Here is a 9,582-nt window from a genome sequence, read left to right as displayed (position 1 = left end):
ATCTCTGAATTTTTGAAGAAACCAATCCCAATGTTCATTATTCTCCTTTGGGACTACACCAACTGCAATTGGAAAGCAATGACTATCTCCATCAACAGAAAGAGCAATTAGGATGACAGACTTGTATCTACCTTTCATGAAAGTTCCATCGATCATAATCAACGGATGAAGGCACCTTTTGTAGGCACGAACAGTTACGCCATAGCTCACAAACAAACGCTCAAACCTGTGCTTGCTTGTTGTTATTATATCAGTGTGGCAATCTAGATCAATTTTCTTCAGTTTTTTAAAATAAACTGGCAGCATCTAGTATGATTGACTGAAGCTACCCCTTATCTCCATGTGCACAAAATACACCAGTTCATGTTACATATGCCTACCAGTTACACGCCATGACAGATACAAGTTAATCGAAAATAACAACCATGTTCTTTATAGCATACTATAAAGAATAATTCGGTGTACAACTAGATGTTCTTCATAGTATACCCTAAACATAGAATTGTACTAAGACGTTACATACTGCTACTAGTTATCATCATAGTTCCGAGCAGGTTACAATAGTACTCGACCTTTTCTACTTAATTTCTCTGGCACTCCACGCAACTTTATATGTCACATCAGTTAGTTGTGACTATTTCACCTCCAACTGAAGGTTTTTTGCAGTCAGTTCTTCATTGTCTTTAAGCTTGGACATAACAATTTCTGAAACCCACTTTTGGCCTCGCTTGTGAATTTTTGAAACTTGACCTTATCTTGTGCACAAGTGTATGCATCTCTAAAAGTTATAATCACCCACATATCAGACCCAGTTGCAGGTTTTGCATACAAATGAAATGGATAGTTAGTTGCCTTACACTTTATTACCAACTTTTGGGAGGTAGTATTGCAACAATGTAAATCAAACATATGTGCAATTGCGTAAGATTTCATGTCCTTCACAAGATCATCTCGAGTGGCGTAATGTTGACCTACTTTAGGGGGTACAAACTTCAACCCCTCATTACAAGGATTTACAACCTCACTTTGGTTCGTAGTGGTTTTTAGACTATAAGAACTACACAAAGGATCATATCTTTAACGTAGGTCTTCAGAATTCAGATCTTTAGCATGAATAACCCTAGCATCAACCATTCCCTCCAATTTGAAATCAATCTCACCTTCCTCATCGCCATCATTCACAACTGTCATAAGTGTGTCCCCCCACAAATACTCTTAACTTCGATTCGGAGTCGACCATATATCGCCATCATCACAATCGTATTCTTCAACTTGATCATCTTCAACTACCACAACTTCACCCGCAGCAGCATCTTCATATTCATTTTGAAATTCAACATCCTCATTACTTCAAGAACTGTCGATTATGTTTTCTTGAGGACTGTCAGCTGTATCAACTAAATCATTTAGTATTTGAACTTCATCTTCATATTCATTTTGAAATTCAACCTCCTCATTACTTCAAGAACTGTCGATTATGTTTTCTTTAGGAATGTCAGCTGTATCAACTAAATCATTTAGTATTTGAACTTCATCTTCATTTTGAAATTCAACCTCCTCATTACTTCGAGGACTAGCAATTATGTATTCTTCAGGAATGTCAGTTGTATCTCCATATGGATTTTGAGAATCAAACTCTTCATAGTTTGGTTGATTGTCATCTTCAATACCAGTGGGATCATCATCTACATTATAATAGGTCAACCATTAGTGCACGGACTATCAGCGACTGAAACTATAATTATCCTCTGTATTGTTTATACTGCTCACCTTCAATGACAATTGCAAGAGGTATCCTTTCTTCTATTGATTTGCAACTACCAACTGCACTTGAGCTTCCCTTTGGGAACAAATCTAAAACGGTTACTAAATGTGAGTAATTGAACAGACATTTATACGTAACTAACATATTTACAGGTGTACTACTTGTTCCCCATCCCTCACCTGCCATGACCTTTTTGAACGTCTCCAAGCTGTATGGGACATTTTCAACGACATTTTCATTTTCCACATCTTGCAATTGACGAGTTGCAATTGAAGGTTGTTTTAGCGGACTGTCTGGGGAACACAATGTTTATAACCGTCAGCAACCAAACCATTTACTGGAACTAAGAATAACTAAAATAAAATTAGTGATTTACGTATTGGTTCATCCACAAGTTTAAATTGATTGAAAGAATATTTCTGTCGAGCTAGCACTTTTTCTTTCAAAATAGATTGTTTCCTTGGAGAATCAGTAATTGGAATTTCTTCATTGAGTTTCTTCTTAATACAATGTTTTCCACCACTTGATCCAGGACAAACACTCTTTGGCGGAGAAGGTTTAAACGACTCACTACAAACTTGTTTCTTCTTCGTACTAGGAATTCCATAACTTGATCCAGGACTTGCACTTCTAACCATTTCTTATTTAAATAGCTCACTACTAACCGGTTTATTCTACACTCTAGGTTATCCACCACTTTCTCCAGGAGTAACACTACCTTCTTTAAGCAGCTCAGTACAAACTTTTTTGTTCTTCACAGTAGGTTGTCTAGGACTTGATCTTCTAATTTGTCCTGCTCCCATATCATATGGTGTGATGTCGATTGCTTCATTGATAACCCAAACTTTCATTGCCTTCGTTGGAGTCTTCTTCTGCTTCTTAATCATGTTCAAGTAGTCGGTTTCTTCATCGATTCTACAAGGACACTTGTTCATCAAATACCTAACAGAAAAACCCAATCTTATCTTGCGATGACACGGCTTCAACAAGACACATGAATCCTTCAAAGGGAGTATCCACATCAAACACTCTCAATTTCACCTCACCCCCTAGATACTTCATCACACCATGCTTGTCAGATTTCATCTCGCCATCATAATAAATAAGCATATCGAATGAACCTGGAAAAAAAAATACAAAGTTAGCACAATAAAAAGTAGGAGTTTTTAATAAAACAACAATAAAGTTCTTTCGTTTATTGTTCTACATTTATGACATTGTATAACTCTTGTATAAATACCATAACTATGACAACAAAATCAACTTGGAAATGGTAAACCACCATGGAAACCTTATAAAAAAACACTCACACTTCTATGTAAAACTACAAAGAATCAAACCGAAACATAAACCAACATAGAAACAAACCAACACTAAAAACAACTAAACAAACATCAAAACTGACCATTATCGAGGTTTGAGTTTTTTTCATCCATCACAATCCTTAGAAAAATCGAAAAGGAGAAGACAAAGTAGAAGATAAAAAAAGAAGAATTCAGAGAAAAAAGTGTAGCTTTGGAGCTTTGTAAAAAAAACTTTGAGGTTGGCACAAAAAACGAAGTAAATATTGTCTCGTCTTTGAATTACAAAAACAACGTAAAAGTTGCTGATAGTAGATCCATAAGTTGTTGGTTCGTGATCCCACAATAGCTAAAATCCGTTTTCATTTTTGATGGGTTGAAATCCAACGGTCATTAATCGCTGGTACGTATCGCTAAGAGAATCTAACGGATAATTATCATTGTGCATGTCAACATCAGAAGTACAAGAGGAGAGAAAGAGTGTGTTACAGAGGAGAGAGAGTGTGGCAGGAGGAGAGAGAATATTGTAAGGAAGGGCAAAAAGGTCAAAAACTCGTTGAAAAAGTCAAAATTAAAAGACATGGCCGGTTGGAGAACAAGGTCGATTTATCATGGCCGATTCAGACAATTATCCAAAATTTTTCCCAACATCAGATCCTAGATCAAATTTGAATGATTAATGACACCAAATTCAATGAAGACAATACCAACAAACAAAACATTCCACCAACGGCCATAAATTACCCTCTTGGTGTTGTATTTGTCTTCTTCAATACATGCAGGCTGATGTAGGTGCGGGTGCAGGTATAGTGATGACATTTCTGACCACGGTAGTAATACATACAGATGAGGTCACTAGAACTTAGTAGAAGAGATTAATTGAGGAATGGTGGGAGAGAGGGTTTTGCTTTAAAAACAAGGCGTCAGAAAAGCTTTGGAATTAGTGGTGTGCACACGAGGTGGTATGGACAGACGTCAGACAAGGGTCAAAACGGCAAGGAAAAATTCTTTAATTCCATGTACCATTTTTCACACAACTTGATTCAATTTGATGCATTGAAACGGGCCGGTGATTTCATGGTGGCGTGGAAGATGAGTAATCATTATGACGTGGGATCTCACGTGCAAATATCTACATTAATTCTCCGAGTCAGCCCTGGTTTCAGAAACAATTATGTACGACTCAGACGCCAAAGGACGGTCTTAATTATCAAAGTATCCTCGTGGCAGTCGTGGGTATACTCAATAGTGTGTTGGGCTGTTGGCCATATACAATGGACAAAGTGTACATTTTTCTTGGTAGGGGGCCTTTGCAACAGTGTACCACACAAAGCTCAAAAAGCCGAAAGTCATAAAGCCCTTAACAAAACAGCAAAAATGTCAGTTGTCCCAATCCCCTATTCTCCTTTAGCTCGGCCCAATAATCAAATCCGATTCTTAAATCTCTTTAGTAATCAAACCAGTCCATTAACTGAAAAATGTATCAAGAGTCATGATTCAACTGTTAAAGAAAAGCTAAGAACTAATACAATTACATCAAGAAGCTTCGTGATCTAAGACATGCCAATGTGACATGTGTATACCAACTCATTTGGATGCTCAAGTTTCGCACCATACTGAGCGAGCCACGATACAACTCTTTAAAAGGGTAAAGGGTTGATTCAGTAACATCTTTAGAATTTTGATGGATTGAAAGTGAGGCTGCGTGACTGCACATTATAACTGTGAGGCCAAGGATGAAGACGGGAGCGGAGGGAAATCGACCTGAAGCTGATAACCTTCATTATGTAAGGATTCCAGATGCTTACCACCTATTAAGCAGAAACTCAAGAGGACCTATATTACCTGTAGGGAGCGATCACCCCTCACCACGTCAGGCGTGGAGCCTGTTAGTCATTGGCCATGAACGTTGGACTCCCTTCGAGTCCAGAACCCTCACTTTGGTTTGGACTATGAAACTTGACCAGCCCATAGGTATGACTCCATCCGGAGCATGTCATCTTCTTACCAGGGGAGCACTCGACCCTGACTTTTATCTAATTATATCTGGAGTCAAGCAATGATTCGTTGCTTCTGTACTCCCAGTCCTTGACAAAATCCTAATTACGCTGGAGGTGAACTTAAGTAATAGGCAATGGGCCTAAGCGGATAGTAGACACTAGCCACCCCTGAGCCCGGGCACAGGTGGTAGGAGTGTCCCTATATCCGCAAGCCTTTGACTGCATAGGACAGAGGAACTGAGGCTTCCCAATAAGCTAGGTGTCATATTTGACACTAATCAATATACATTATACACACCTACATAAAATAGATATAGAATCTTGGTATTTGAAAATCTAGTAGAAGGAAATAGCGCACTGTACGCAATGGTACTCTGACATCTTTCAAGTTTCCACTGTACATTTGGTTAATATAAGTTCAGAGCAGAAACTTTTGGAGTTGGCAGTTTATAGGCAATGATTCTTATGTGCCAATAGTCAATTTATCATTAATGCACTTGTACAGGGGAGGAAAAGACGCCCTGATCAGGCTCCAGAATAAATGAAGTTATAAGCTTAAAGGCATAGTTGTATCTGGGAAGTGATATAAAACAACAACAAAATTGCCTAAGCTTAGAGGCCAGCTAAACTAATCATGTTTCACCATTCAATTTTACTCAAAGCCGGCTTCAAATATGCTACTACGTACCCCAAATACCATGCATAATTGGGTCTCAGTCTTGCTTTCATAAGAGCCTGAAACAGTATTCTTTTAACTCCTGTATCTACTGGTCTACATCGAACATGATAAAACCACCCAATCAGGTTTCCCTCAGCTTACAGGTCTACTACCTCATTGACAGAATCCCACTTCCATGAATACACTAAAACTTATTTTCTTTCTTCCTAATTTCATATTTTCATTTCATCATCTAAACATCATGATCATTCCATATTGTCTTAGGAACATATTTCTTAATTTCCAAAAATCAAATCATATCATGCACTTACTACAACCTTTCAACCCTGTGTATATTGGATGAACAGCCTCATTGATCTTCTGCCATTATGCATAGTAAGTCAAAGATCACCAATTCAAGGTATCTTCTGGTCACCTTTGCGTATCTACTAAAACTTCAGTCATGTACTTTAACCTTAGTCCAACTTCATTAGAGCCCCTTAATTTTTTAAACACCGAAGCTGCTCAACAAAGTCCTAGTTTAGACCAAACATTCTTGGATGTGCATAGTCGTTCTCCTCTATTACAACCATTGGTGAAAAGTGAAAGAAAAATACACCACCACCACCACCACCACCACCATGCATGTCCTCTTAAGTCTTAACCAAAAGAAGAAATACATAATTCTAATTGCAATATTAATTCTGTAAAGCCGTTCAGTTGTCTTCAGATAACTATAATTATGCCTGCAATGTGTACACCTCTCAATCAAGGTTATAAGTATTTGATGGCACTAAAAGTCAGAGAATAAAGATCAAGAAGATCAAACATCAGTAAGTACTTGTGCCTTAGCCTAAACTACCAAAGAACTACAGCAATTACGAGGGCATACAGATGCCTATTGAAAGAATAAAGTAAAAGTAAACCAAATAAAAAAAGGAGGTTACATAGTCAGTTATTTATGTAAGACAGAGCAGGGTCCAATGAACAACAACTTCACAACAAAATTATGATTATTTCACGAGCACCAATCAGGAAAGACCAGAGATATAAAACATCAGATCACGACCATGCAGCTAATTACAAACTTATAAAATCAGATTAGTTTTCCACAGTGTTCATCAACTGTCAGATTCTGACACTAAAACACAGAATCAACTAAAGGCACCTTGGCAAGTCCGAATGTCTCTAATCCTAGACAATAAGTGGGATTTGTACAAGAACCATTTGGTTCAACAACCTAAAGATTAATTGCTAATAAAAATTTTATACAAAAGTGCAAGCTAGTCATTCAAGCCTGGCAGCTGCAACCCATGCATGTAGTTCAACTCTTCATTTAACTGTTCCAAGTTTGACTGTACACCATTTCTTGGAGCAGCTCCAAACTGGTCCTTTGAGCTAGTAGTTTCAACTGTGTTCTTAGCTTTACTTGGTTGTGACTGTACATCATTTCTTGGAGGAACTCCAGACTGGTCCTTCGAGTTAGTGGTCTCAACTGCATTCTCAGCTTTACTTGGTTGTGACTGGGATTGTGATTGTGGTGCTTTCTTTGCTCGCACACGTAGCTCATCCAGCAAAATCTGCTTATATCTGCAATCAGGAGAGCAAAACGCTCGCAAATAACTGCAATATCGAATCTCAATGTCAGCATTTTATGAATAGGATATTTTAATATGGCTACACAGAAATAAAAAATAACTAAATTAACAATGACAACACAACAATGACAGACAAACAGAAATAACGTATGCATTATGAACTAACAACGATATGTAACCAGATCAATTTAACTGCAAAAATCGTTTTATTCAAGTAGCTGAACTTGTGAAAATCAGCTGATTTTCTTATGTTACTAACTCTGCCTGCTACTTTGGGTTGAGCTGTTTCTGCAACCTTTCATGTTTTTTTCCTTGATAACCTTGTTGGTGCATATATCAAGACCTTGCAATCTGACAAAATATCCCTGAGTCTGGACTCTAAAGTAGTATCTGCATGCCTAACAATCTGATTATCTGAAGTATTCATTACAAGATAAATTACACACTTGATTGTCCTGAACTATGAATAACTTCACCTAGGACCCCCATGATATAAGGCAGTGCAACATTAGTATTGTAGTGGTGTTTTGTTACAACGTGTCTTTGTGTTGCTATCAATTATTTTATGTGTCTAACTCAGCATACTACCTCAGATATTCATTTTGGTGTGTGAATGTGTGTCCTAATCCCACAAAATCATACATTTCTTCAAAAAGTATGAAGTTACCACACATAATTCCAACTCAACAACATAAATATTTCAAATATTAACAACCAATTTGCTATACAAGTGTCACCTGGAATCAACTGGTTTTTCATGTTACTAACTTCTTTGGGATTTATTTTTCTTCTTCTTCTTCTTTGGCATGTGTGTGTGATCAAGAGAGTGTATCCTACTCTAGCTCAAACTCCTTGTGCACATTCAAGTCTCCTACTCTAAACAAAATTTCCAATTCTTCTAACACCATGAAATCAACAGCAGCCCCCTTATCTCTCACAAAATCACAAAAATTCTCAAAAAATCAACTTATCAAATTAAAGATTTCATCACAACAATAAACAAATATCCAGAAAAAACAAGAAACATGCATAATAATCAAGAAAATAAGCTTAAATCGAGAAACAAAAAGACTAACCTGTACATAAAGATATCATCTTTTTCACTAATCTCCTTCTTACAACCAAAACACCTTTTAAAAAACCCACCCACTTCATTCACCCCCTCAATTATCACTTCCTCCTTCTCACAAACAACAACACCATCTTTCTCATCTTCTGAACAAAATATCATCTTCCTCTTCCCTTCTTCTTCTTCTTCTTCTTCTTCTTTCTTCTTCTTCTTCGTCTTCTTCTTCTTCTTCCCAATAACATTCACTGCATGCACTATTTTCTCACTCCAAAAACTCGAACTTGACGTTGAAGACGACGACGATGATGATGATTCACTAGGGCTATTATTAGAATCAAACATAATCACATCTGTTACACTTGATGTTCTAACTATTCTACTTCGTTTTGATGATCTTGACATTGTTGTTGGGTTTTGAGGAGTGGGAAAAAAAACGAGTGTGAGAAAATGGAGAAATAGAGAAAAGAGATGAGGACTCTGGACTCTGTTGTTGCAGAGTGTTGTGTTTTTATAGGTTTCTGTTTGAGGGTTGTGTGACACGTGGGGGTAGTTAGAGAGTTTGTTTGGTTGTTGGTTTAGATGATGTGGTGGTGTTTGAGTGGTGGGAGGTGGTTAAGAAAATTTGTTGCTGGTTGTAGGAATATGGTTTTGGGTAATTTTAAGGTAACCTAGTAAGGGATAATTACTTTTTTATCCTTAGGTTGTTATGCGACTTTATCCGAATTCTGGTGAAAAAAGATTGATTCCAATCTAAAAGGGAGAGATTTTTGGGGTTCAACATATCTCTCTCTCTCTCTTTTTTTTTTTTTTCTTTTTTAATGTAAATTAAAATAGGGACAGAAGTATTAGCACAAAAAAAACATACAAATTTATTTTTCAATAAGGGTTTACACTTTACACCCCAATAGACGCGGGAGTGAGGTGCCATGAATTTCCACATTCCAACAGCACAGTAAGAGTAGAGAAAATCGACAGAGCAATATCATATGTGATGTCCCCCATAACACATGGTAACACACATAGCCGGCCCTGAGGACAGGCGGTTGGTTGGGGCCCCAAAATTTGGTCCAAAACAAAGGCCCCCAAGTCTTAAACCAGTTCTGCCACTAGTGTTCTTTTTCGATCCAAATATATAGCTTTCAACAAACAATAAGTCTACTGTTTTTTTTAGCCCAATATTGAGCTCTTAAA

At 37.3% G+C, this 9,582-nt stretch overlaps 1 protein-coding gene across 1 annotated transcript; it reads right to left on the bottom strand.

The window, feature by feature from the left end:
* Positions 1–6,795: 6,795 nt before the first annotated feature.
* On the bottom strand, positions 6,796–9,021 carry LOC147518254 (uncharacterized). Its single transcript, XM_086594753.1, has 2 exons — positions 8,399–9,021; positions 6,796–7,347 (listed from the first exon to the last, which is right to left on the bottom strand). Exons 1-2 carry the CDS (start codon positions 8,791–8,793, stop codon positions 7,008–7,010), a joined length of 735 nt encoding a protein of 244 aa, XP_086450879.1. The 5' UTR covers positions 8,794–9,021; the 3' UTR covers positions 6,796–7,007.
* Positions 9,022–9,582: the final 561 nt, after the last annotated feature.

Source organism: Coptis chinensis, chromosome 2 (assembly GCF_015680905.1).
Source record: "Coptis chinensis isolate HL-2020 chromosome 2, ASM1568090v1, whole genome shotgun sequence".
Lineage (NCBI taxonomy): Eukaryota > Viridiplantae > Streptophyta > Magnoliopsida > Ranunculales > Ranunculaceae > Coptis > Coptis chinensis.
The sequence above is the reverse complement of the archived record's forward strand: the minus strand, read 5'-3'. Positions and strand labels throughout refer to the sequence as shown.

What these genes read in the sequence shown, in the direction of transcription:
- LOC147518254 (XM_086594753.1), bottom strand. Translation starts at nt 8,793, where the DNA reads ATGTCAAGATCATCAAAACGAAGTAGAATAGTTAGAACATCAAGTGTA. An exon ending in GATGATATCTTTATGTACAG is followed by an intron (nt 7,348 to 8,398) that starts GTTAGTCTTTTT and finishes TCGATATTGCAG; the next exon opens with TTATTTGCGAGCGTTTTGCT.